The 27,710-nt window shown below is 34.5% G+C and overlaps 7 protein-coding genes across 9 annotated transcripts; 3 read left to right on the plus strand and 4 right to left on the minus strand.

The window, feature by feature from the left end:
• Positions 1-4,289: 4,289 nt before the first annotated feature.
• LOC135129494 (uncharacterized) lies at positions 4,290-5,978 on the minus strand. Its single transcript, XM_064056653.1, has 5 exons — positions 5,697-5,978; positions 5,522-5,653; positions 5,347-5,470; positions 5,095-5,301; positions 4,290-5,048 (listed from the first exon to the last, which is right to left on the minus strand). Exons 1-5 carry the CDS (start codon positions 5,739-5,741, stop codon positions 4,330-4,332), a joined length of 1,227 nt encoding a protein of 408 aa, XP_063912723.1. The 5' UTR covers positions 5,742-5,978; the 3' UTR covers positions 4,290-4,329.
• A 41-nt stretch (positions 5,979-6,019) lies between these two features.
• On the minus strand, positions 6,020-7,564 carry LOC135129496 (uncharacterized). Its single transcript, XM_064056656.1, has 5 exons — positions 7,312-7,564; positions 7,136-7,267; positions 6,960-7,083; positions 6,715-6,915; positions 6,020-6,666 (listed from the first exon to the last, which is right to left on the minus strand). The coding sequence occupies exons 1-5, from the start codon at positions 7,354-7,356 to the stop codon at positions 6,020-6,022; spliced, it is 1,149 nt and encodes a 382-aa protein (XP_063912726.1). The 5' UTR covers positions 7,357-7,564.
• Positions 7,565-7,569: 5 nt separating this feature from the next.
• Positions 7,570-9,012, minus strand: LOC135129495 (uncharacterized). Of its 2 annotated transcripts, none has more exons than XM_064056654.1 (5): positions 8,859-9,012; positions 8,688-8,819; positions 8,517-8,640; positions 8,269-8,475; positions 7,570-8,222 (listed from the first exon to the last, which is right to left on the minus strand). In XM_064056654.1, the coding sequence occupies exons 1-5, from the start codon at positions 8,901-8,903 to the stop codon at positions 7,570-7,572; spliced, it is 1,161 nt and encodes a 386-aa protein (XP_063912724.1). In that variant the 5' UTR covers positions 8,904-9,012. The 2 variants fall into 2 exon arrangements, with proteins under 2 accessions (XP_063912724.1, XP_063912725.1); XM_064056655.1 differs by having other exon boundaries at positions 8,688-8,809; positions 8,859-9,002.
• LOC135129493 (uncharacterized) lies at positions 9,013-11,935 on the minus strand. 2 transcript variants are annotated; one of them, XM_064056651.1, is made up of 6 exons: positions 11,851-11,935; positions 11,677-11,808; positions 11,507-11,630; positions 11,251-11,460; positions 10,328-11,201; positions 10,225-10,286 (listed from the first exon to the last, which is right to left on the minus strand). In XM_064056651.1, the coding sequence occupies exons 1-5, from the start codon at positions 11,893-11,895 to the stop codon at positions 10,468-10,470; spliced, it is 1,245 nt and encodes a 414-aa protein (XP_063912721.1). In that variant the 5' UTR covers positions 11,896-11,935; the 3' UTR covers positions 10,225-10,286; positions 10,328-10,467. The 2 variants fall into 2 exon arrangements, with proteins under 2 accessions (XP_063912722.1, XP_063912721.1); XM_064056652.1 differs by lacking the exons at positions 11,251-11,460; positions 11,507-11,630; positions 11,677-11,808; positions 11,851-11,935 and adding exons at positions 9,013-9,689; positions 9,738-9,938; positions 9,982-10,105 and having other exon boundaries at positions 10,155-10,286; positions 10,328-10,454.
• LOC135129752 (uncharacterized) lies at positions 11,894-13,390 on the plus strand. Its single transcript, XM_064057000.1, has 5 exons — positions 11,894-12,070; positions 12,116-12,247; positions 12,293-12,416; positions 12,465-12,674; positions 12,723-13,390. Exons 1-5 carry the CDS (start codon positions 12,026-12,028, stop codon positions 13,388-13,390), a joined length of 1,179 nt encoding a protein of 392 aa, XP_063913070.1. The 5' UTR covers positions 11,894-12,025.
• Positions 13,391-13,484: 94 nt separating this feature from the next.
• On the plus strand, positions 13,485-14,401 carry LOC135129390 (transmembrane protein 267). Its single transcript, XM_064056540.1, has 2 exons — positions 13,485-13,879; positions 13,932-14,401. Exons 1-2 carry the CDS (start codon positions 13,574-13,576, stop codon positions 14,262-14,264), a joined length of 639 nt encoding a protein of 212 aa, XP_063912610.1. The 5' UTR covers positions 13,485-13,573; the 3' UTR covers positions 14,265-14,401.
• A 12,274-nt stretch (positions 14,402-26,675) lies between these two features.
• LOC135129484 (uncharacterized) lies at positions 26,676-27,618 on the plus strand. The gene is made up of 4 exons (XM_064056635.1): positions 26,676-26,786; positions 26,842-27,020; positions 27,213-27,407; positions 27,458-27,618. The coding sequence occupies exons 1-4, from the start codon at positions 26,778-26,780 to the stop codon at positions 27,507-27,509; spliced, it is 435 nt and encodes a 144-aa protein (XP_063912705.1). The 5' UTR covers positions 26,676-26,777; the 3' UTR covers positions 27,510-27,618.
• The last annotated feature ends 92 nt before the right edge of the window (positions 27,619-27,710 follow it).

Here is a 27,710-nt window from a genome sequence, read left to right on the forward strand (position 1 = left end):
AAAATTTTGCTTTTTGAAAGTCTATTTGAAACCACAAATTAAACAAACAAATTTCAAATTTCGTTCTAAATTTCTTAATAAAATATTAATTGAATCATCTTAGAACCATTTAAAAACTAAAACTTAAAAAATGTTAACAAAATTTTCGAAATCATTGGAGTCCAACTCGGTTCTAGTTTAAAGTTCTTGAGTTAACTATATTTGAATTATTTTTTGTATTCATTTTCAATTATTGATATTCTCAAACAAAATTTTTAACTTTACGAAAAAACTATTTTCTTTTTTTACTACTGGTTTTTGAAGTTGGCACAAATTATTTTTCTTGAATTCAGTCAATAAGCTGGATTTTTTTAACACAATATTGTATGTTTTGAACATATTCTGGTTTTTTTCGAAGCATCTTTAAATTTATTTAAAAATCTTGAAAAATTTTGACGAATTTTTAAAAATAGAAAAAAATAACTTGCTGCACTATCAGTTTTTAAGGTAACTATACTTCAGTGTGGAGCTTATTTGTTTCATTCTCTTTTATTATTTTTAATTATTGAATAATTTTGATTTATAGGAAAGTTTAGCAACCTGACCTGACCTGACATGAACCGACCGGATCTGACCTTACCTGACCTGACCTGAACACGACCCTGAAAAACCTAAAATCCTACAATTTCCTGACAAGCTTAATAATATGGCTCAGAACCCTACTAGACCTTACGCAGAAAAAAATAAATTTGTAGCGCTATTGTTTTTGATTTTACAAAATTTTGACCGGAAATTTTTGGAAAATTTTGCTTTTTGAAAACCATTAAGTTTATCTTAAACCACAAATTAATCAAACAAATCTCGAATTTCTTTTTAACTTTCTCCACAAAATATTAATATTAGAATCTTCTTCGAATCATTTCAAAACTTGTACAAAATTTTGACAGATTTTTGAAAATCAAAAGAGTCCACTTGGTTCTAGTTTAAGTTTTTGAGTTAACTATGGTTTAGTGTCAGGCTTTTCTAGTCTAATCACTTTTGTTGATTTTTAATTATTGTTACTATTTTCCAAAAAAAAAAAATACGAAAAAACAAATTTCGTTTGTGTTACTACTGGTTTTTGAAGCTTGGACAAATTATTTTTGCTGAATTCAGTCAATAAGCTGTTTTTTTTTAAACAAAATTTTGTAAGTGTTGAAAACAAACGCCTTTTTGTAGAACCATCTTTGAATTATTTGAAAATGTCAGAAAATTTTGACGAACTTTTGGAAATAAGAAAAATTCACTTACTCCAGTGTAAGTTTTTGTGTTAAATAAACATCACTGTGGAGCTTTTTTGGTCCATTCTATTTTACTATTTTTTAATTAGTGACAATTTTTGAATTACGAAAAATTTCTATCAAATTTAGAAGAAAAACTGTATTTTTACAAAATCTTGCACTTTTTTACAACAACTGTGACCCGACCTGCACTTGAATCTGAAAAAACCCCTTTAAGATCGTACACAGAAAAAAATTGCCGCCTTTTTAATTTTACAAAATTTTGACTGGGAATTTTTGGAAAATTTTGCTTTTTGAAAGTCTATTTGAAACCAGAAATTAAACAAACAAATCTCAAATCTCGTGCTAACTTTCTTAATAAAATATTAATTGATTCATCTTAGAATCATTTAAAAACTAAAACTTAAAAAATGTTGACAAAATTTTCGAAAATCATTGGAGTCCAACTAGGCTCTAGTTTAAGTTCTTGAGTAAACTATGTTTTAATTATTTTCTAAATTAATTTTCAATTATTGATATTATTCTTTAAAAAAATTTTAACATTACGAAAAAACAAATTTCTTTTTTTACTCTGGTTTTTGAAAATGGCACAAATTATTTTTCTTGAATTCAGTCAATAAGCTGTATTTTTTTTAACAAAATATTGTATGTTTTTAAAATATTCTGGATTTTTCGAAGCATCTTTGAATTTATTTAAAAATCTTGAAAAATTTTGACGAATTTTCGAAAATAAAAAAAATTACCGTGCTGCAATACATATAAGTTCTTGAGGTAACTATACTTCAGTGTGGAGCTTATTTGTTTCATTCTCTTTTACTATTTTTTAATTATTGAATAATTGTGATTTATACGAAAGTTTAGCAATTTTTATTATTTAAAAAAATTATTTTTAGTATTACTGGATTTTGATGATTGAAAACAAATTATTTTAGTAGAATTCAGTCTACAAACTGTACTTTTATTCCTAACAAGCTTAATAATATGGCTATAAAACCCTACTAGACCTTACGCAGAAAAAAATAAAATTGTAGCGTCCTTGTTCTTGATTTTACAAAAGGTTGACCGGAAATTTTTGGAAAATTTTGCTATTTGAAAGTCTATTTGAAACCACAAATTAAACAAAGGATTCTCAAATTTCGTTCTAACCTTCTTAATAACATATTAATTGAATCGTTTTAGAATCATTTAAAAACTAAAATAAAACCTTTTGACAAAATTTTCGAAAATCATTGGAGTCCAACTTGGTTCTAGTTTAAGTTCTTGAGTTAACTATATTTTAATTATTTTTTTATTAATTTTCAATTAGTGATATTATTCTCAAAACATTTTTTTAACTATACGAAAAAAATATTTTCTTTTTTTACTCTGGTTTTTGAAGATAGCACAAATTACTTTTATTGAATTCAGTCAATAAGCTGTATTTTTTTTAACAAAATATTGTATGTTTTTAAAATATTTTGGATTAATCGAAGCATCTTTGAATTTATTTAAAAATCTTGAAAAATTTTGACGAATTTTCGAAAATAAAAAAAATTACCGTGCTGCAATATAAGTTCTTGAGGTAACTATACTTCAGTGTGGAGCTTATTTGTTTCATTCTATTTTACTATTTTTTAATTATTGAATAATTTTGATTTATACGAAAGTTTAGCAATTTTTATGATTTAAAAACAAATTATTTTAGTGGAATTCAGTGTACAAACTGTACTTTTACTCCTAACAAGCTAATAATATGACTATAGAACCCTACTAGACCTTCGCAGAAAAAAATAAAATTGTAGCGTTCTTGTTCTTGCTTTTACAAAAATTTTACCGGAAATTTTTGGAAAATTTTGTTTTTTGAAAACCATTAAGTTTATCTCAAACCACAAATTAATCAAACAAATCTCGAATCAGCCCAACTGTTTGTGTTAAATAAAGATCAGTGTGGAGCTTTTTTGGTCCATTCTATTTTACTATTTTTTAATTAGTGAAAATTTTTTATTTACGAAAAATTTTACTGCAATAAAAGTTTTTGAGGTAACTGTACTTCAGTGTTGAGCTTATTTGTTTCATTCTCTTTTACAATTTTTTAATTATTGAATAATTTTGATTTATGCGAAAGTTTAGCAATTTTTATTAATTAAAAAAAATGGTTTTTAGTATTACTGAATTTTGATGATTGAAAACAAATTATTTTTGCGGAATTCAGTCTACAAACTGTACTTTTATAAAATGTTGTACTTTTTTACAAAAGCGCTGACCTGACTTGACCTGACCTGAACATGACCCTGAAAAACCTAAAATCCTACAATTTCCTAACAAGCTTAATAATATGGCTGTAGAACCCTACTAGACCTTACGCAGAAAAAAATTAAATTGTAGCGTTCTTGTTCTTGATTTTACAAAATTTTGACCCGAAATTTTTGGAAAATTTTGCTTTTTGAAAACCAATAAGTTCATATTAAACCACAATTTAATCGCGAATTTCTTTTTAACTTTCTCCACAAAATATTAATAATAGAATCTTCTTCGAAAAAACCCTAAGATCGTACACAGAAAAAAAATTGACGCCTTTTTAATTTTACAAAATTTTGACTGGGAATTTGTGGAAAATTTTGCTTTTTGAAAGTCTATTTGAAACCACAAATTAAACAAACAAATCTCAAATTTCGTTCTAACTTTCTTAATAAAATATTAATTGAATCATCTTAGAATCATTTAAAAACTAAAACTTAAAAATTTTGACAAAATTTTTGAAAATCATTGGAGTCCAACTTGGTTCTAGTTCAAGTTCTTGAGTTAACTATATTTTAATTATTTTTTTATTAATTTTCAATTAATGATATTATTCTCAAAACATTTTTTTAACTTTACGAAAAAAACAAATTTCTTTTTTACTCTGGTTTTTGAAGATGACAATTTTGAGGAATTTTCGAAAAAAAAAAATAACAACGTCAAATTTTCCATTAAAAATTGACCTGTTTTTGGATTTTTCTCAAAATAAAGCAACATCTGGGTTTTTAGACACTGAGACACAAAACAGCACAATCTTTAGAAAGGTCTTTATTGCTACAACGTACACCTCAGACTAATCTTCTTTCTCTTTATCCTCTTCGCCTCTTCTTGCTGAAACCGGATCAACTTCATCGTCCAGATCTTCGTCGTAGAACCACTGCCAAACCAGATAAATCACCACCGTAATAGGAAAAATATGCAACAAATATAAAGCGCTAGCCCCGAACGTTTCACACAAAATCCCAAACACCACCGGCCCAACAACATTCACTATAATCTGAAGCGTATTAACCGCCTCACGAAAACTCGTATCCCACCTCAACTCAAAATAATCTTCTTCCAGAAGCGAGTTAATGACAGTATACGAAGCAAGCATCGGTACGAAGAACATCCAATAAACTTCAAGAGTGGGAGCCGGACCAAGGGCACTAATCGAAATCGCGCAAATCGCTACCGATAAATTAAAAAGACTCTTTCTGCGGCGGAAACGACTTTGGATGAACGGTACAAAAACATCACAGAGAAATTTGAGCATAAAGTGATACGCCACATGGTAGCTGATAATAATAAGACTCGGGTTGTAGCTAGCTTTCAGTATATAAACATGCTTGGAAAAATAAACCGTGAAGACGAAAGTGTGAACCACAAGAAAAAGAACCATGGGCCATTCAGCTGCAAGTTCCGCATCTCGAAGATTTTCCAGTTGGTCGTAGCATTCGGACGGGAGTTCTAGGAGTTTGCTTAGTTGTCGACGGAGATGGCGGCGGTCGGGTTCTACGTATTGCAGTAAAACTGAAAGTGGTACTTGAGTCGTACGCGTTTCAAGGGTGGTACTTACTGATGTTTAGAAACGCGAGGACGGTGATGGCCATCGCGATCGTGGTGAAACCACCATTTGAGTGCACGTGACCAGCTAGCAGCATCCCGAGTACCATTCCGAGGAGTTTTGATACGTCTAAGAGGTTGCAATATCTGATGTGGAGTGATTCTTCGATGTCGTTCATCACGTATTCTTTGGAGAACCAGTTGACTTGATTCGTCAGCGCTAAAGTTGAAGGGTTATTGGTGTTTAGTGGGTTGTGGTACTCACCGTAGATGCACCTGTCGAGCCATATTACACCTGGGTTGTTGAAAAAGACCAACACGAGACTGGTGAAGAAGGCGAAGTACGCGGAAACAGTCAGAGAATCTTTTCTACCTAGTTCGAAGAGGGTCTACAACGACGAGGAATTTAGTACCGTGACAGATTCATGACGAGTACTCACCATGAAATTTGTTGACAGTGTGTTGAAGACGTACAGCGACGAACACAACGCACCCAAGAGAACTTGGTTGCCTCCACAGGCCACGATATGGTCCGATAGTGTCGGTAGTATCAACCCAGAGGCCATAGAATGCTAAGAAGATACGTTATCGAGCGAGAATTGTTACCGTACTCACCAGAAAATTAACGATTAGGAGCAGCGTGACGTTGCTTAGTTCCATTACTTTTAAGTACTGAGAGGGAATTCAGCGGTTGTAGTTCTCGGTGGTTTCATGCTACACTGAACTTATCCTCTTGATTTGCCAAGGATCGACGTTTCCTTGGTTGCGCCAGTAAGTGTTTAATTATTACGGTTGCTTTTCAAGACCATTATACTCGCGAAGGTAGTACTAGAACACCACACAACAGTCACGAATGAAGATGGGTTCCATGTCTACATGGCACTTTGAATTTAGATGTCAAAATTTTTGACACTGACGTTTATTCTTTTTCCTTGAAATTATCGGAGCCACCCACACAAAAGGTAAACGTATATGACAACACCAAAACCATGTAAAACAACCACAGCTCCACGGCCGTAGTTGTAAGTCAGAAAGCTAAACCCAATCGGTCCGAGAATATTGACGATAACTTTGAGCGTTTCCACTGCTTCGTACAAACTCGGGTCTTGTTTCAACTCGAAAACGTCTTGTTCCATGAGCATGTTCAGTATACTGTACGAAACGAGCCAGAAAAGGAAAATGAACATGTAAATAGTCAGACTGGGGGCAAAATTGAAACCACTCAAACACGAGCTACAAATGACCGCGGTGACACGAAACAAACTCTGCCTGTCCTTCACCGGTTTTAAAAGGTACGGTAAAAAAACCTCACATATGAACTTCACCATGTACTGGCACCCCACGTAGTACCCTAGGATGACAGTACCGACCCGATACATCGATCTTAATATAAAAACAAACCGCGACAACAAAAGCGTGAAAGCGAGATCGAAAGCCACCAAAAAAATGACGAGGTGGATTCGATAGCTTAAATTGGCGTGCGACAAATTGACTAGTCTGTTGTAAATGACCCCTGGTAGCAACAGCAGGCGTTTTGGGGGTCTTCGAGTACTAGGAGGGTCGGGTTCCACGAATAGAAAAACGACTGAAACGAATTGGTTACTGGTACGTTTTTGAACCAAGTGGTACTTACCGAAGCTCAGGAAAGTCAAAACTGCTGTCGTTGTTGAAAGCGTGGTGAACCCTTGAGTGTCGTAAATGTGGCCACTGGAAAGCGTACCGAGTACCAATCCCCAAACTTTGGCTACGTTGAGGAAGTTGGAAAATTTCACGTACTCGATCTCCATTCGTGCGACGTATTCTTTAGAGAACCAACTGACTTGGTTGGTGATGCCTAAACCACAGGGTTATTTGATAGTGGGGGTGGGTACCACTCACCGTATAAGCACCGATCCAACCATATTATCTTCGGGTAGTGAACAAAAATCAGTACTACATTGGCCACAAGTGAGCAGAAACAACAAAAAAGAATGGATAGGTGTCTCGGTAGCGAAAACAATCTCTAAAAAAACGTACTCATCAAGACAAGATGAGTCAATTAAACCAATACGCACCACAAAGTGTCTGGACAGTGAGTTGCACACATACATCGACGAGAAAATCACACCCAAGAGAATCTGGGTACCACCACAGTTCACAACGTGGTTCGAAAGAATCGGTACCATCAACCCCGAACCTAAATGAAACTAAACAAAAAACATGACCCTTCACGAACCACCTATCCACTCACCAAAAAATTTCCAAGCAAGAGCAACTGCACACTTATTGGTATCATTACTTTACCCAGCGCAAAATCGCAATTCTCGACAGTGGTTTCATGCTATTCTTGATTTACCACGCTTGACGTTTCCGTCGTTGCGCAAGTTTGGGTTTCGATTAATACGCTTGTTTTTCAAGATCACATCCTTGTGAAGCTGTGGTTTGTAGAAAAAGTGGTGCAAAAAACGGAAGATTTTGATAAGTGGACGAAAGTGACAGTGACGTGACGTCAAGTTTCTCTGGAGTAAAAACTTTGCTCGCATAGGTATCCGCATACCATTATGGGGAAGATCATCAACGTGCGAAACGCCATCAGCGGGAAGTGTTGGCTCAAAATTCCAAAAAAGAAGGGTCCGAATAAGGAAACTAAGTCTTTGATTAAAATACCGGACTCGACTAGGCCTCTGGCGCCTCGTAAATGCATAATATCGTTCCCGAAGAACGAGTGGATGAGTGTGTGGGTGAGTACCAACGGGGGAAAAACGAAGAAGTAAGTCGCACGATTGGGGACTAGAGAAAGTACGCAGAAAGAACTAGCGGATACAGACAAACAGTAATCGAAGAGGAGGTTCGTGTTTATATCCATCTTCTGCATAAACGGTACTACGACATTATACGCATACATCACAATGCGTCGATAAGCCACGGAAAACCCTATCAAAATAGTACTGATTTCGTCTGGCGAATTCGCCAGAAAAATGAACCCCGAGAAATAAATTTTATAAACGAAAGTGAACGCCAGCATTAGTACCACCCTCTTCCACTTTTGCGGATACTGTCTGTACTGTAAGAGTTTTATTCCAGAGGAATATTTTCTTAAAGGCTGCAGCGACAATCTATTCCTTGTATTTCTAACTTCCGGTTCTAGATTTTGTACGAAACCTGAAAAAACCAATCTCCGATGTGTCTTAGCGTCGGAAGTACTCACTAATAGCTAGAAGTGTGACAAGACTAGTACCCGCCGCCACTGAAAGAAAACTACCAGACGCGTCGTAAACGTAACCACCCACGATGGCACCGGTTATGGTACCCGCAAACTTGGTTACTTTGAGCAGATGCGATAAACCCCTCAGAGAGAACTCTTCGTTCGTTTCCAAGAACTCTTGCGACAGATCGTAGATCTGATTGGTGAGTACTATCGAGAGTTATTTTTTAACCAAGCGTGGTACTACTTACCATAGCACGTTCTACAAAGCCAAAGCGTCCAGCGGTTGGACGAAAACATCAACAAAAAATAAGTGCAAAAAGTAGAATATAGACAAAACGTGATTGCGAATTTTTTGTTGAGGTCGATGATGGCCTGGAACGACCGTATAGAAGAAGGATCAGGAAAAACGTCCAACTTACGACTACATATCTCGACAGGGTGGCAGCCACGAAGGAAGACGACACTAACAGACCTAGAATAAAGTAGTTGCCTCCGTTCGACACGAAGTGGACGATGAAGGACGATTTCATTAATCCTGACGCTACAAAATGCTAAGAAGGTGTGACCAAGACGCTTCAAAGCTAACTTACCAGAAAGTTGGCTGTTATTAGTAGTTGGGCGTTGGTTAGAGGCATCTTGAGCACGATTTCACAATAAGACGAGCATTGACAGCTATGAATTTGAAGGAACCTGGTTTCAAAAAACTTCAAACTGACACTCACACGTTTATTTTTTAACAAAGTTTCATCACTGATCTTCACGTCTTCGTTGCTCTTTCGCTTCCAAGTACCCCTGATAAAGCAAATATAGGCAAACCACACAAGGAAAAACCACGATCACGTAGAACGCCCTTCGTCCGAAAAAGTGACACAAAATCCCAAAACAAACCGGTCCCACGATATTAACCAAAATTTTGATAGTCCCAACAATGTCGGCTAAGTTTTCGGGTCGTAACTTCATGACGTCGTCCTTCAGCAACGAATTTACCAGAGTGTACGTGACCATCATAGGCAAACAAATAACACAAACCGCGTCTACGGTAGGGGCGTACAAGACACCATACAAGCTAAAGGCACAAACGGCCAAACTATATTCAAAAAGGGCTTTTTTGTTCTTAACCTGACTCTTAATTACCGGCGCGAAAAAGTTACACAAGAATTGTAACAAATGGAAGTAGGCTAGAACTTGCCCGATTGTAGCAGTACCGGCTTTAAACTTAGAAACTAGTAGAAAAATAAACCGTGAAAAGTAGATGTTAAAACTGAAAGTGTAGACCACGATTACGACAATTTTGTCCCAGTTTTGTTTGTACTTCGCTTTTTGCAGGTTTTCCAGACTCGGGAAGTACTTGGTTAGGAAAAACCAGCTTTTTTCCTGTTCATTGTTACACTTAACGTCCGGATTTACATACCGCAAGACAACTAAAAAAGTTAATATAGTTGTGTCTTTAGAAACGCGTTTGTGGTTACTAAGAGCCAAAAGTGTGACCAAAGTCGCCGTTAGTACCACTATAGAGAACCATCGAGTCGTGTGGTAGAAGTACCCTCCGGTGAGTGAACCGATGACAGTACCAGCAACCTTGACCACGCACAGAAGCTTAAAACATCCGAACGAAGGGCGATTTCTTAAGCCATATTCTTGTGTGAACCAATTGACTTGATTGATGAGTGCTGCCCACAATTAGTACCTATTCTAGTTGACGGTACTACTTACCATGTACTGATCTATCCACGAAAACCAACCAAGGGTTATACGACAACAGCAACGCCAAGTACGTGGTACCAGACGAAATCACACAAAACGCTATCGCAGACTTGTTGGTATACGCAAACAAAGCCTAAATTTCGAAATTAGTACCACTATCACTGCGACGGTCGTGATCTTACGACAAAATCTCTCGAAATTTTGTTACACACGTAGCGCGAAGAAATCAGAAGACCTAGGGTAATCTGGTTGCCTCCGTGCCTTAAAATGTGAGTCGTCAGCACTGGTTTAATGAAACCTGAAGATAGATAATACTAGGACGAAACGTGTGACAAAACCGAAAATTCAAACTCACCAAGAAATTGACGACTAATAAAAGCTGAACGTTTGTCAGGTTCATGGTGGAAAAAGTTCGCATGACAAGACTGACGCAAATGTCAATTTTTCGTTTTGAGTTTTTATTTCAGAAAAATTATAAAACAGTTTTCTGTTAAGTTAGTCGTTTTTGTAGTGTTGTGCTTCTTCTTCTTCTTCTTTCTCTTCCTCTTCCTCTTCGCTGTCGCCACAAAATTCGCTTTCTCGTCCCACTATTTTCATCCGCACAAAATGCACTAACGCCATGATTGGGAAAAGCAGCAAAACCCGAAGAGCTTGCCTGCCGTAAAAATGGCACAAAATTCCGAAACAAATAGGACCTATCCCACTAACGAGAATCCTTATAGTAGCCACCGATTCCCCCAAAGCCACATCGTGCTCAAATTTGAAAATATCGTCCGCGAGGAACTCGTTAATGAAACAGTATGACACAACCAAAGGCACAAATATGATATTATAAGCTAACATACTCGGGGCAACGAAAAGCGCACAAGCCATCAGCGCACAAATGATCAAACACCAGTTAAAGAACAACGTCTTCTTGACAATCTGGATCTTGAAGAACGGTACCAACAGATGAATGATGAATTTCACCACGCACTGGTACGCCACGGCTTTACCAATGATAGTAGTACCCGAGTAGTAAGCCCAACTGACGAAGAAGGCGTAGCGCGAGTAGTAGATAGTGGAGGAGAACGTGTAAACGCCAATTAAAAGCACACTGTCCCACTTTTCGCGATAGTCCGTCTCCCTAAGATTGACGAAACGGTCGTACCAAATCGTAGGCAAGTCGAAGAAAAACTCTGCTCGCTTACGGGTACTGATTGGGTCGGGCTCGATATTCTGTGCGAAATCTGAAAAGTGCGGTCATTGCGAACGGAAGCTGTGCCTGGTGGTACCTACAAAGGGCCAGCAGAGTTAGAAGCGCTGCGGCAAGAGCCATCAGCGTGAAGTCTTGAACGAAGTCGAAAGCGTAGCCACCAATAAGCGCACCCGTGGCAGTACCGATGACGTTGACAATGTCGAGGAGGTTGCAGATCTTGACGTACGAAGATCTAGGTTGGGTTCGTCCCACGTATGTTTTACAAAACCAAGTGATCTGGTTGGTGAGGGCTACAATGGAGTTAACATCAACAGCAACAAAGTCGGTACCACTCACCATACACCACCCTGTCCGCGAAAATTACCCACCGGTTTCTGAAGAGAACCAACACCGAGAAGGTGATGAAGGAAAAGTACAAGCAGAAGGTGATTACGTTTTTTTTGCGAAGCTCGAACAAGGCCTGGAAATTTGTTTACAATTTACTAGAGTCGTACCTAGGTACTTACGATGAAGTCTCGCGAAATTTTGTAACAGACGTAGGTGACGGACACCAAGAAACCCAGAAGGATCTGGTTGCCTCCGTTCGTCACGAAATGGTACGGGAGCGAAGGTGCCACTAACCCTGAAGACACAAAATGCTACAACGAAGAAACTTACGGTGTTCGAAGGTGCAAACTCACCAGGTAGTTGACTATGAATAAAATCTGGACGTCTGTTAGCGTCATGCTTACTCCCGTGACATCTCTTAGGTCACATTTTGAGAGTCTTGGACTTGAATTTTGACAATATTGACAGTACCTCGTGCTAGAACGGTGTCAAAATTTTCGGTAAGATGAAGGAATCAAGTTAGATGAAATGGTATATTCTAAAGTCGATCTTCTTTTGGCTACTAGTTTCCTGGTGGGTACTATTTTGTCTAAAATAATACCAACGAAGCGTTTTTAGCATTCGGCATGCACAGGCGTTCTGCTTCCGAATTTGCCTCGTCACACTATAACGAAAGGAGGGAACCAACTCATTGTTGGTTTTATGCAATCCACGGTCTACGTCTGCCAAAATCTCTCCAATGATGTTCTGGTAATTTGGTACTTGTGTTTAGTTCGTTCTGATTTATTTTTCAAGACACTAGTACCCGGAGGAAAATTACAAGCGCTGACGATTTCCATATACTGTTCATTCCTCTGCGCTCTTATTCTCGTTTTTGACAACACGTTAAAAGTGTGTGTTGTCGTCAGGTGTCTCTACGGTAAGTGCGACAATGTAGAGATTCTAACACGACCCTAATTCCGTCCAGCACTCACTGCAAACGTTGTAAATCTTTCCAAAGACCTCATCCAACGTACCCAACCCCAAAACCAACACATCAAAATTTTCAACTTGATCGATATGTCAAAAACGTTTGGGACTGCAGTAGGCTGCATCACTGGAGGATACGTGTACGAATGTAATAAAAAAATCTCTTGGAACGCTACGGTTGCAAGCTGTTGCCTCCTCATGTGTATCAGTAAGTTCGTTCCAATGATCCTAAACCCACTACACTTCTTAGTTTCAGTTTTGTCGACCAAAGTAGACAGCGATGACTCGCAGATGCCTAAACCAGATACACACTTCCACCAAATCCCCTACATCTGCTTCCAAAAACTCAAGAAACTCAGAACTACGGATTTCCACAGACACTCCTTCAGCATCACACTTAAAACCCTCTACACTTTAACGTTCGCGCTCTTCTTGATCCGTTGCGTCTACATCTTGCTTAATACGTACGGAATATCTGCGACGTTTTTAGGCTACGTTCAGGCCTACGACAACTTAATAGTTTTCATCTGTAGCTGCTTAGTCCCGTTTGTTCGAAGACAAGTCTCCAACGACAAAATTCTCTTCAAGTATAACGTGGTCATCGGAGGCTGCTTGCTGATTGGCTTGTTTTACGCCCCCACGTATAAGTGCTACTTAATCCTCCACATGATGCTAATGTTTAGTTACGCTCTTGTAAACTCTTTGTTTGTTAGTGATTTTCTAAAGTTGAAAACCGACCCAGATGTATGCGAAGCCGACAAGACTTTGACGGTTCTGGCTAATATTTTTGCGCCCATTTTCGCTGGGTTTGTAGTGTATTTATATGGGTCGAGTATTCTGAAGTTGGTGATTATGATACCAGTGAGTGCGTACTTGTATATAGTTACGCAGAGGGATTTGATGATGAGGGAAGAAGATACATAATTGTTCAGTTTTTTTTATTAAAAAAGTCTACATAAGTGTATTTTGGGTCCTCTACCTCCTCACTACGCGAATTGTCTCCGCACGAGTGCGCATGACCGCTAAACGTCACCATGTCTATGGACATGTCAAAACAAACTTTTAGGTTAGGTGATAATAATGGTGCTTTGTACCCCATGATAACTAATGGTGTCTCTATGGCTCCCTCACCCATCCACCATCTTCGCCCTAAACCACTACATCCTAGCCCTCCTTGCCCTAACCTCAATCACCGGTGACTACATCGTCTCCCACACCAAACTTCACCTCTTTCAAGCTCTCTTCGATAACGCCACTCATGCCACAGTCGGGGGGCTGTCGTGGCTCTACGTCTGTGTAAACTACAAAAACCGCTCTCATTTACAAACATTGCTAGAAATAGCGGCGTGTGCCGGAGTTGCGTCGTTAATCGACGTTGACCATTTCGTGTCAGCGCGGTCTTTTCGGTTAAAAGTAGTCTGACGTAGTGTGTCGAAATATAATTATTGAAACGGGTTTGTTTTAGGATGCTACGAGCTTATCGAAGCGACCACCGCTTCACTGTTCTACGTTTCCGGTGATTTTTTGTTTGGGGCTGTTGTTGCTGAGTTACCTGTGTCAGGTGGAGGTGTGGAAAAAGATTTCTTTGATTGTTTTAACGGCTTTTGTGAGCCACCATACGAGGGACGCTACGAGGAGGGGGTTTTGGGTGTACCCGTTTGGGTCTACACCACCTATACCATATTATGGGTATGTGGGGTTGACGTGTCTTATCCCGTTTGTAGTGTGCGAGTTGTACAGGGTTGTTAAGGTTGAAGGGGCCAGATTTCATTTTGTCAGTAAGGGGTCTGTAATATGAGTTTTGGTCTATTGTTGATTTAATGTCTACTGTTTTATTGTTATTATTATTATTATTATTAGTACTAGTAGACTAGGTTTTTTATGTGATATTTTAGTAGATTTAAGATTTGAAAATAAACTATATTGTTTTGTAAATGGGATATTTTATTACAGAATGATGCACACATCCATTTTTGTATATCTTTTGGAAAAATGATACAAATTTTAGAAAAATAAAACAGTAAAAAAAACTATTTTTTATTTTCTTAGAAGAGTGGGTCATCTGCCAAAATCAATCTTATCTTGACAAGTACTAGCCCCGCCCACCCACCCTTGTTTCCTTAAAGAGTGGGTCATCTGCCAAAATCAGTCTTATCTTGAGAAGTACTAGCCCCGCCCACACACCCTTGTTCTCTTAGAAGAGTGGGTCATCTGCCAAAATCAGTCTTATCTTGACAAGTTCTAGCCCCGCCCACCCACCCTTGTTTTCTTAGAAGAGTGGGTCATCTGCCAAAACTTTCGATTTTTTAATTTTACAATTTTGGCAGTTTTCCTATTTCTCAATTATTTGATTTTTAAAAATATCGAGAAAACAGATGTTTATTTTTTAAATTTTCGATTTTTGATTTTTTGTCAGCGGGTTTTTGGAAGGGAGTAAAAAGTAATTTTGATCAGCAATCTGCCATGTTTACCGTAACTTTAAAACATCTGAAAATTTTGTTTCTAATTTTCAATTTTTGGATTTTTCGGTTTTTCAAAATTTCGGTTCGGATAAATTTGTTCTTTTAGTTAAAAAATCGAAAAATGACTAATCGTGAAAAGGAAAAATTTTAACTTGAGAACTGGAAAAATTAAAAATCAAAAAATTCCAAAATTGTAAAGTTAAAACTTGAAAAATCAAAAGATTGGAATTAAAAACTGCAAAATTGTTAAACAAATTATCAAATGAATTATTTAAAAGCTGAAGAATCTAAAAACTAAAAAAAAATTAAAACTGGAATTTCGAATTCTATTTTATAAGATTTGTTTTTTTTTTTCAATTTTTCGATATTTCAGTTTTTGATTTTCCGATTATACAGTTGCACAATTTTCCGATTTCTCATTTATCCGATTTTTCAATTTATCATTTTTTTATTTTTAGCAAGTACTGCCCCACCCACGAAACCTTTATTTTCTTAGAAGAATAAGTAATCTGCCAAAATCAGTCTTATCTTGGCAAGTACTAGCCCCCCGCCCACCCTCCCTTATTTTCTTAGAGGATATGTCATTTGCCAAAATCTAGTACTGATTTTGGCAGATGACCCACTTTTCTAAAAAATACGGGTGGGTGGGCGGAGCTAGTACTTGTCAAGATAAGACTGATTTTGGCAGATGGCCCACTCTTTAAAGAAAATAAGGGTGGGTGGGCGGGACTAGTACTTGTCAAGATGAGACTGATTTTGGCAGATGACATATCCTCTAAGAAAATAAGGGAGGGTGGGCGGGGGGCTAGTACTTGCCAAGATAAGACTGATTTTGGCAGATGACTTCTCTTATTCTAAGAAAATAAAGACTGCGTGGGTGGGGCAGTACTTCCTAAAAATAAAAAAATGACAAATTGAAAAATCATACGTAATTTGCCAAAATCAGTCTTATCTTGACAAGTACTATCCCCGCCCACCCACCCTTATTTTCTTAGAAGATTGGGTCATTTGCCAAAATCAGTCTTATCTTGACAAGTACTATCCCCGCCGACCCACCCTTATTTTCTTAGAGGATCTGTTATTTGCAAAAATCAGTCTCATACTTGCCAAGATAAGATTGATTTTGGCAGATGACCTACTCTTTTAAGAAAAGTGGGTGGGTGGGTGGGCGGGTCTAGTACCATTTCTTAGAAGAGTAGGTCATTTGTCAAAATGAGTCTTATTTTGGCAAATACTAGCCTGGGCCACTCGCTTCTTTTTTTGAAGGTAGGTTATTTGGCAAGTACTACCATAGTGTAAACTTTCATTTTTGAAAAAGTTGTCTAAAAGTTCTGAAAAAATTCAGAGATATATATATTCCGACGTGCTGATTCCAAAAATATAGCTTGTTTATTGTTGATGGTAACGGAGCAATATTTTTCGAAAATTCGGTATGAAATTCGAAATTTTTGAAATTTTTAAAAATTGCGATATTTCAATGGACGATTCTGGAAAAACGGTTTAAGTTATCGAAGAAATGAAGCACGGAGTAATATTTTTTATTTCTGTTTAATAAAATTAAAAAAAGTGTATGAAGTTGTTATTCAATTCCCTTTCAGTTTTTTGGAAAATTCGCTGATCCGAACAAATCGTTAATCCTAACACTCCTTTCCCCAATTAATTCGGATTGTCGAGGTTATACTGTATTTCATACTGACGATTTTGAAAAAATGGGAATTTTCGAAGAATTAACGCGAAAAATAACTTCTGGAGGTCGAAATTTCCAAAAAAATCTCGCTAAATAATTTCCAAAGGTGTTTAAGAAAATGTCAAAAATTTAATTTTCATTTTTCAGTAATCCTAGAGCAAGAATTTCGAAATATTCGATTTGAAAATCAATTTTTTCAAAATTCGTAAAATCTGTCATCTTTTGAATTGCAACAATTTCAATAAAATGAAGCCGAAAATAACTTCCAAATGTCGAAACCTTAAAAAAAATCTATGAGCACTATTCGAAAGATTTTATAAAAATTGAAAAATTGAGCTTTTTGAAAAATTCACAAAAAAAATACATATTCGGGTTGAAACTCAAAATTTTTAATAATCTAAAAACTTGCTATATTTCGTATTGATGATTTTTGAAAAACGGTAAAAATCTTCCAATAAATGAAGCCGAAAATAATAGGTCGAATTCTACAAAAAAAATCTTTTTAGATATTTTCGAAGATACCTCAAAGATGAAAAAATGGGGTTTTTTGAAAATGTCAAAAAATCGGCAAAAAAATTTTTGGAATATCTATACATAGATTTCGAGCTGATTTGACAAGTATAACATATTTATGGTCCTGGAACAAGATTTTCGAAATAATTATTTGAAAATCGAATTTTTAAAGAATCACGAAGAACTGACATATGGACGATTTTGAATAAATTGCAGAAGTTTTCTAGGAAATGAAGCCGAAAATAACTTCTAGAGGTTGAAAAATTAAAAAAAAATCGCTAGAGAACACTCAAATGTGCTAGAAAAAAGTCAATGATTGCGGCAAGATTGAAAAATTGCGATTTTTAAAACCGAAAAAACGTCAAATTGGTTTTTTTTGAAAAGTCTAAAAATTCACAAAAAAAAATTCTGGGATCACGAGGATTTGATTCGAAAACCTATCGTATTGATGATCCCGGAGGAGGATTTCTCAGATGTTCGACTTGAAAAATTGGCCCAATTTCATATGGATGATTTTGGACAAAAGGTAGGAATTTTCGAAAAAATGAAGCCGAAAAACACTTTGAAATCTACAAAAATCTCTTTATATTTTCGAAGGTGATCGAAAAACCTCAAAGCTGAAAAAATTGGGTTTTTGAAAATGTGTAAAAATCGACAAAAAAAATTAAGATATTGAGCTAGTTTAAAAGACAAAGCGTGTTTGAAAATCAATTTCCTTTTTAATCCTAAAAATGACCATGTTTCATATGGGCAATTTTGAAAAAATGATACAAGTTTTCTAAAAAATGAAGCCGAAAATAATTTCTGGAGGTCGAAGTCTCCACAAAAATCTCTAATCAGCTATTGAAGAACTTAACTTTTGGAAAAATTGCCAAAAATCCACAAAAAAGAGCTGGATTTGGGAAATATTTGGTTTAAAGGTAAAAATTTTTTTAAAAATATTAATTTTATCTTGATGATTTTGAAAAATGGTGTGAATTTTCGAAGAATTGAATCTGAAAGTAACTTCTGGATGTAGAAATCTACAAAAAAAATTCTACAGGTAATTTCCAAAGGTGTTCGAAAAAACGTCAAAAATTTGATACAAGTTGAAAAAGTGAGCTTTTTGAAAATGTTGTCTGAATTTGGGAAAAAATACTAAAAATTGCCACTGCAAAAATCTCAAGTAAGTATTCAAAAAAGGTTTAAAGCTTTCATAAAAATTGAAAAATTGAGCTGTTGAAAAATTCACATAAAAATTTATAATGACGATTTTGGAAAAATAGACTGAATTTTCGAAGAAATGAAGCTGAAATTAAATTCTGGAACTTGAAACCTTCAAAAAAATTTTTAGGTAATTTTCGAAGATGCTCGAAAAAATCGAAGATTTCATAAACGCGGAATTGAAAAATCTTGCTTTTCGAAAATGTCTAAAAATCCACAAAAAAATGTCAAAATACGATCCTGGGGCAAGATTTTCGAAATATTCGGCTTAGGACTCACTTTTTTTTTAAATCCTAAAAATTCATGGTGACGATTTTGGAAAAATAGAATGAAACGAAACCGAAACGAGCTTCTGAACGTCGAAATCAACAAAAAATCTCTTTAGGTAAATTTCAAAGATGTTCCAAAATGTTGGCTAAAAATTCGGTTTGAAACTAAAATTTTTTAATAATCCATAAAATTACTACAATATTTCTTACTGATAATTAATTTCACTTTGAAATCTACAAAAATCTCTTTATATTTTCGAAGGTGATCAAATATCAAAGCTGAAAAAAATTTTATTTTTTGAAAACGTCTGAAAATCGACAAAAAAGATTGGGATACAGATCTCGAGTTGAATTGAAAAACATAGTGTGTTTATGGTTCTGGAGCAAGATCAATTTTCTTTATAAAAAAAGTCTCGCCCACACACCCTTTATTTTCTTAGAAGAGTGGGTCATCTGGCAAAATCAATCTTATCTTGGTAAGTATATGACTCATTTTGGTAAATGACAGATCTTGTAAGAAAATAAAGGGTGGGTGGGTGGGGCAGTACTTGCTAAAAATAAAAAATGACAAATTGAAAAATCGGATAAATGAGAAATCGGAAAATTGTACAATTGTATAATCGGAAAATCAAAAACTGAAATATCGAAAAATTGAAAAAAAAACAACTCTTATAAAATCGAATTCGAAATTCCAGTTTTCATTTTTTTTAATTTTTAGATTTTTAGTTACTTTTAAATTTGATAATTTGTTTGACAATTTTGCAGTTTTTAATTCCAATCTTTAGATTTTTCAAGTTTTAACTTTACAATTTTGGAATTTATTGATTTTTAATTTTTCCAGTTCTCAAGTTAAAATTTTTCCTTTTCACGATTTGTCATTTTTCGATTTTTTAACTAAAAGAACAAATTTATTCGAACCGAAATTTTAAAAAACCGAAAAATCCAAAAATTGAAAATTAGACACAAAATTTTCAGATGTCTTAAAGTTACGCTGAACATGGCAGATTACTGATCAAAATTACCTTTTACTCCCTTCCAAAAACCCTGTGACAAAAAATCAGAAATCGAAAATTTAAAAAATAAACATCTATTTTCTCGATATTTTTAAAAATCAAATAATTGAGAAATCGGAAAACTGCCAAAATTGGAAAATTAAAAAATCGAAAGTTTTTTTCAGTTGCCCAGAGAAATCAAAAATCGAAAGATAGATCAAAAAATTGAAAATTTAAAAAGGGAAAAATTGAAAAAATTCGAAAGTTGAAAAATCGAAAAACTGATCTAGTAGTACTCGCGACGATAAGACTGATTTTGGCAAATGATCTACTCTCAAAGAAATTAAAGGGCGGGTGGGGGGGGCTAGTATTTACCAAAATTAGACTCATTTTGGCCAATGACCTACTCTTCTAAGAAAATAAAGAATAGGTCATCTGCCAAAATCAGTTTTATCTTCGCAAGTATGACACTGATTTTTGCTAATGACATATCCTCTAAAAAAATACGGGTGGGTGGGCGGGGCTAGTACCTTTTCTTAGAAGAGTAGGTCATTTGTCATAATTTTGCCAAATAATAGTTTGGCCCACTAGCCTTTAAAAAGTTTTGCTTTTCAAAAATGTAGTCTAAAAATCCACAAAAAAAAATACATATTTGGATTGAAACTCGAAATTTTTAATAATCTAAAAACTTGGTATATTTCATATTGATGATTTTTGAAAAACGGTAGGAATTTTCCAATAAATGAAGCCGAAAATATCAGGTCGAATTCTACAAAAAAATCTGTTTGGATATTTTTGAAGAAACGTCAAAGATTAAAAAAATGGGTTTTTTGAAAATGTCTAAAAATCGGCAAAAAATTTTGGAATATAAGTACATAGATTTCGAATTTATGGTCCTGGGACAAGATTTTCGAAATAATCAATTTAAAAATTTTTAAAGAATCATGAAAAACTGACATATGGACGATTTTGAATAAATTGCAGGAATTTTCTAGGAAATGAAGCCGAAAATAACTTCTAAAGATTGAAAAATAAAAAAAAATCCTTTGGAGAACACTCAAATGTGCTAGAAAAAATGTCAATGATTTCGGCAAGATTGAAAATTTGCAATTTTTAAACCTGAGAAAACGTCAAAGATGGACAAATTGGTGATTTTGATAAAAGTATAAAAATTCACAAAAAAAAAATCTGGGATCACGACGAGTTGATTCAAAAACGTTTCGACTTGAAAATTGGCCCAATTTCATATGGATGATTTTGGAAAAATGGTAGGAATTTTTGAAAAAATTAAGCCAAAAATCACTTTGAAATCTATAAAACTGTCTTTATATTTTCGAAGGTGATCGAAAAACCTCAAAGCTGAAAAAATTGGGTTTTTTGAAAATGTGTGAAAATCGATTAAAAAAAATTAAGATATTGAGCTAGTTTAAAAACAAAGCGTGTTTGAAAATCAATTTTCTTTTTATTCCTAAAAATTACCATATTACATATGGACAATTTTGGGAAAATGATACGAGTTTTCTAAAAAATGAAGCCGAAAATAGTTTCTGGAGATCGAAATCTCCAAAAAAAAATCTCTAATCAGCTAGTGAAGAACTTAACTTTTGGAAAAGTAATTTTTTTAAAAATACTAATTTTATCTTGACGATTTTGAAAAATGGTGTGAATTTTCGAAGAATTGAAGCCGAAAGTAACTTCTGGATGTAGAAATCTACAAAACATTTCTACATGTAATTTCGAAAGGTGTTCGAAAAAACGTTAAAAATTTGATACAAGTTGAAAAAGTGAGCTTTTTGAAAATGTTGTCTAAAAACACACAAAAAATTTTTTTGAAAAAATACTAAAAATTGCTATTTTTCATATGGACGCTTTTCAAACCTTCAAAAAAATCTCAAGTATTCAAAAAAGGGTCAAAGATTTCATAAAAATTGAAAAATTGAGCTGTTTGAAGAATTCACAAAAAATTGTTGGGATTGTCCCAGATCGAGGTTTGAAAATATTCGGTTTAAAAGTTTCAAAAATTTTTAAACGTCATAATGACGATTTTGGAAAAATAGACTGAATTTTCGAAGAAATGAAGCTGAAACTAACTTTTGGAACTTGAATTTACGAAGACTTTCGAAATATTCGGTTTAAGACTCAATTTCTTAAAAAATCCTAAAAATTGATTGTGACGATTTTGGAAAAATAGAATGATACGAAACCGAAACAAACTTCTGAACGTCGAAATCTACCAAAAAATCCCTTTAGATAAATTTCAAAGATGTTCGAAAATGTTGGTTAAAAATCCACAAAAGAGCGTGTTGATGGTCCCAGGTTAACATTTTCGAAATATTCAGGTGATCAAACGTCAAAGCTGAAAAAAACGAATTTTTTGAAAAGGTCTGAAAATCGACAAAGAAAATTTGGGATATAGATCTCGAGTTGATTTGAAAAACATAGCGTGTTTATGGTTTTGGAGCAAGATCAATTTTCTTTATAAAAAAGTCCCGCCCACCCACCCTTTATTTTCTTAGAAGAGTGGGTCATCTGCCAAAATCAGTCTTATCTTGACAAGTACTAGCCCCGCCCACCCACCCTTGTTTTGTTAGAAGAGAGGATCATCTGCCAAAATCACTCTTATCTTGACAAGTACTAGCCCCGCCCACCCGCCCTTATAAGCTGAAAAAATTGGGTTTCTTGAAAATGTGTGAAAATAGACAAAAAAAATTAAGTTATTGAGCTAGTTTAAAAAACAAACCGTGTTTGAAAATCAATTTGCTTTTTAATCCTAGAAATTACCATATTCCATATGGACAATTTTGGAAAAATGATACGAGTTTTTTAAAAAATGAAGCCGAAAATAATTTCTGGAGGTCGAAGTCTCCACAAAAATCTCCAATCAGCTATTGAAGAACTTAACTTTTGAAAAATTTGCTAAAAATCCACAAAAAACAGCCGGATCAAGTTTTGGGAAATATTTGGTTTAAAGGTCAATTTTTTTAAAAATACTAATTTTATCTTAACGATTTTGAAAAATGGTGTGAATTTTCGAAGAATTGAAGCCGAAAGTAACTTCTGGATGTAGAAATCTACAAAAAATCTCTTCAGGTAATTTTCAAAGGTGTTCGAAAAACGTCAAAAATTTGATACAAGTTGAAAAAGTGAGTTTTGTGAACATGTTGTCTAAAAATACACAAAAAATAAGGGTGGGTGGGCGGGGCTAGTACTTGTCAATATAAGACTGATTTTGGCAGATGACTTATTCTTCTAAGGAAATAAAGGCTGCGCGGTTGGGGCATAAATGAGAAATCGGAAAATTGTACAACTGTATAATCGGAAAATCAAAAACTGAAATATCGAAAAATTGAAAAAAAGAACAAATCTTATAAAATCGAATTCAAAATTCCAGTTTTCATTTTCTTTTAGTTTTTAGATTTTTCAATTTTTAAATATTTCAGTTGATAATTGGTTTGACAATTTTGCAGTTTTGCATTCCAATCTTTTGAGTTTTCAAGTTTTAACATTACAATTTTGGAATTTTTTGATTTTTAATTTTTCAAGTTCTCATGTTAAATTTTTTCCTTTTCACGATTTGTCATTTTCGACTTTTTAACTAAAAGAACAAATTTATCCGGACCGAAATTTTGAAAAACCGAAATATCCAAAAATTGAAAATTAGTAACAAAATTTTCAGATGTTTTAAAGTTACGGCAAACATGGCAGATCGCTGATCAAAATTAGTTTTTACTGCCTTACAAAAACCCGGTGACAAAAAATCAAAAATCGATAATTTAAAAAAATAAACATATATTTTCTCGATATTTTTAAAAATCGAATATTTGAGAAATAGGAAAACTGTCAAAATTTGTAAAATTAAAAAATTGAAAGTTTTTTTCAGTTGCCCAGAGAAATCAAAAATCGAAAGATAGATAAAAACATTGAAAATTTAAAAAGAGAGAAATTGACAAATTCGAAAGTTAAAAAATCTAAAAACTGATCTAGTAGCACTCGCTACGATAAGACTGATTTTGACAAAAGACAGATCCTCTAAGAAAATAAGGGTGGGGGGGCGGGGCTAGCTCTTGTCAAGATGAGACTGATTTTGGCAGATGAAATATCCTCTAAGAACATAAGGGTGGATGGGCGGGGCTAGTACTTGTCAAGATAAGACTGATTTTGGCAGATGACCCACTCTTCTAAGAAAATAAAAGGTGGGTGGGTGGGGCAGTACTTGCAAAAAATAAAAAAATGACAAATTGAAAAATCGGATAAATGAGAAATCGGAAAATTGTGCAACTGTATAATCGGAAAATCAAAAACTGAAATATCGAAAAATTGAAAAAAAAGCAAATCTTATAAAATCGAATTCGAAATTCCAGTTTTCATTTTTTTTTAGTTTTTAGATTTTTCAGCTTTTAAGTATTTCATTTGATAATTTGTTTGACAATTTTGCAGTTTTTAATTCCAATCTTTTGAGTTTTCAAGTTTTAACATTACAATTTTGGAATTTTTTGATTTTTAATTTTTCAAGTTCTCAAGTTAAATTTTTTCCTTTTCACGATTTGTCATTTTTCGACTTTTTAACTAAAAGAACAAATTTATCCGAACCGAAATTTTGAAAAACCGAAATATCCAAAAATTCAAAATTGGAAACAAAATTTTCAGATGTTTTAAAGTTACGGTAAACATGGCAGATTGCTGATCAAAATTACTTTTTACTTCCTTCCAAAAACCCTGTGACAAAAAATCAAAAATCGAAAATTTAAAAAAATAAATATTGATTTTCTCGATATTTTTAAAAATCAAATAATTGAGAAATAGGAAAACTGCTAAAATTGTAAAATTAAAAATCGAAAGTTTTTTTCAGTTGCCCAGAGAAATCAAAAATCGAAAGATAGATCAAAAAATGGAAAATCTAAAAAGCGAGAAATTGAAAAATTCGAAAGTTGAAAAATCGAAAAACTGATCTAGTAGTACTCGCTACGACAAGACTGATTTTGGCAAATGATCTACTCTCTAAGAAATCAAAGGGCGGGTGGGGGGGACTAATATTTGCCAAAATAAGACTCATTTTGGCCAATGACCTACTCTTCTAAGAAAATAAAGGATAAATCATCTACCATAATCAGTCTTATCTTGGCAAGTATGAGACTGATTTTTGTAAATGACATATATCCTAAAAAAAATACGGGTGGGTGGGCGGGGCTAGTACTTGTTAAAGTAAGACTAATTTTGGCAGATGACCCACTCTTCTAAGCGAATAAAGGGTGGGTGGGCGGGGCTAGTACCTTTTCTTAGAAGAGGTGGTCATTTGCCAAAATACTAGCCTGGCTCACCCGCCTTTTGTTTTCTTAGAGGGTACGTTATTTGGCACGTACCTACTAGTAAATTTCGACCCATTTTCGACGATTTTCAAAATTTAACTAAACCCTTTTTCTTGTAGACTTCGGGGCGTAGAAGTCACTTCCGGCCTCATTTCTTCGATAACTTCAACCTTTTTTCCAGAATTAATGTTTTCGAGTTCAGTCCGGATTGCAGAGTTTTTGTTCGGATTAAAGAGATATCGACTTCAACTAGTCTCTGTTTGGATTACCGGATGTTCGGATAATCCTGGGTTCGGATTATAGAGGTTATACTGTACTTCATAAATATATACATTGTAGTTGGAAATTTTATAGTAGTAGGTAAAGCTTCAATATTTTAAAAACTATCAAAAATTGAATCTGAAAATTCTGAAGCTTCGTTTTAATTTCAGCAAAAACTGTAAATTCAAGATCTTCGTGGTATAAGTGGTTTTATCGTAGTTTTAAAGTCAAAATTCTGATACGATAATATCAAAGTTTTGAGATTTTCGAAGTTTCAACTCCAAAATTCGAAATATTCCTACTAGTCTAGGAATTCAAAAACCGATACTTGAGATACTTGCGATCTCGAAAGTTAAAACTATCGGACTAATTTCCAAACTTTACTATTTAAAAAGTCAAAGTTTTGTAATTCATTTTAAAGCTTCTACTTTTGTTTGGAAAAGAGTTCCAATTTTTGACAAAATCGCTTCGTTTTAATGGAAACAACGGTAAAATTTTAAAATGAGGACCTCACGATTTATGTCATATTTTTATTATTTCAAAATTTAGAGCTTACGCTTTGACAATTATGTCTTAAACGTCTAAAAATCGATCTTCGAAATTTCAATAGTCAAAACTTTAATTAAAATCATACCGCAAGCCTTACGATTTAAAAAGTCAAAGCCTTGAACCTAATTTTGACCTTTTGACTACTTGTCACAAGAAAAAAGCGTCAATTTTGTTTTTAATTTTATTTCGTTTTACTAAAAATATAAGAAGTACATCACACTTGAAAATTTTAAAACAGTAAAGTTTTGATATTTAAAAAAATGTGGTTTCGACATCCAAAAATCGAATTTGAAAATTCTGAAGCTCCGATTTTATTTGTCAAAAACTGCCAGTTCTAGATATACGTGATATAAGGTATAATTATGTTTTATCACCAAGAATCTGATACGATTATTTGGAAGTTTTGAGATTTAAAGCTTCAACTCCGAAAACGACATTTGAGATCTCGAAGGTTAAAACTATCAGATGTTTCCAAAGTCTAATACCTGAAAAGTCAAAGTTTTGCAGTTCATTTTAAAGCTTTTACGTTTGTTTTAGAAAGAAGTGTGAGTTCTAATTGTTGGCAAAATCGCTTCCTTTGAATGTAAAGAACAATAAAATTTTAAAACTAAGGATGGGCGTTTTATGTCAAAATTTCATTGTTTAAAATGTTAGGGCTTCACTACTTTTCACAAGAAAAACAAGTCAATTTCTTTATATAATTTTATTTCGTTTTACTGAAACTGATAGAGAAATTTTAAAATCGAATCTTAGTTTAAACATTCTTCACCCTCCATACTCCCACTACGTCAAAAAATCGCCGCCTTTGAAGCTTAAATCGATGAGTAATTATTTTACTATTAGTAAGAAACAAAAAATAGACACCGTCACAATTCAGGAATGCATCATCCCGCTGACGACACTAGAGGAAATAAATTTTTCAGTATTATGATTGATGGAGCTTTAGCAATAAACTCATAATCTCCGATAAGGAACCCAGATAAGCTCAACTGATTAACGAAACCACACACTACTTGCGGCAGTAAGTAACACACTCCAGTCCCGCAAAGCCACTTGTCACTTGTGCAAAATGTCAAACGTGAGTAAACCCGCCCTTACCAAACCTCCCTCTAAACAAAAAACCCCACTTTCAGACAACAGAGATGTTCCAAAAGGAAATCGACGACCTAAAGTTCGACTTCATAGTCAGCGTGAGTGTCATCGGAGCCGCTTGCATTTTCCTCCTGATCTGCGTCTTCGGACTCCTGATATGGAACGCCCACCTCACCAAAAAAATAAAAAATCTCGACCCTTTCGTCAACTTTAAACTACAGTAAGTGTTAGAATAAAAAACGGAAATGGGTCATGTCGCAACCGCGGTACAATCAGTCAAGTGTCGGAAATCATTATCGGCTCTTCACATAAGTGCTACTTTGTTTTCTAGATGTAATCACTTGACTCATCATTTTGTTATTAAATAAATATTAGTTGGTAATTAGTTGTAAGATCATTGTTATTTTTAAAGGAGGCCTAAATTAATTAACGCGGAGACGCCGAGCCCCACCGAGCCCCCCAAGAACGTCTACGACAACTCCCCCTACCCCAAAAACCCGATGAGCCAGCCAGCTGAAAGGCGGGATCTGAATCCCATTGCAATCCGAAGCAAAGCTAGTTTCGATAATGGGAATTTTATCTTCGGTGAACCCAACAACTTATCTTCGTAAGTTCTCGCCGATTTAGTCAGTGCACAATTGTGACTTTTTTTTCCAGGAATTCGTTCAAAAATCCAGATTATTTGGATCAGGATAGTCGGTTTTATTAAATCTGGACTTTATCTCGTGTTAACACTACATAAACCTCAGCTTTAACTCATTTATTTATTTTTCTAGTTTTAGTTATTGTTAATTATTAATATAGGTGTATATTTTTTATTTTTGTGTTTTTGTTATCAGCGAACCGGTATGATTGCGTTACGATATTATCTTATCTGACTAATTGTAAATAATTTCACTAATTACACTGT

This window comes from Zophobas morio, unplaced genomic scaffold (assembly GCF_036711695.1).
Source record: "Zophobas morio isolate AGI-343-1 ecotype UQ-CSIRO unplaced genomic scaffold, CSIRO_AGI_Zmor_V1 ptg000016l, whole genome shotgun sequence".
Classification (NCBI taxonomy): Eukaryota; Metazoa; Arthropoda; class Insecta; order Coleoptera; family Tenebrionidae; genus Zophobas; species Zophobas morio.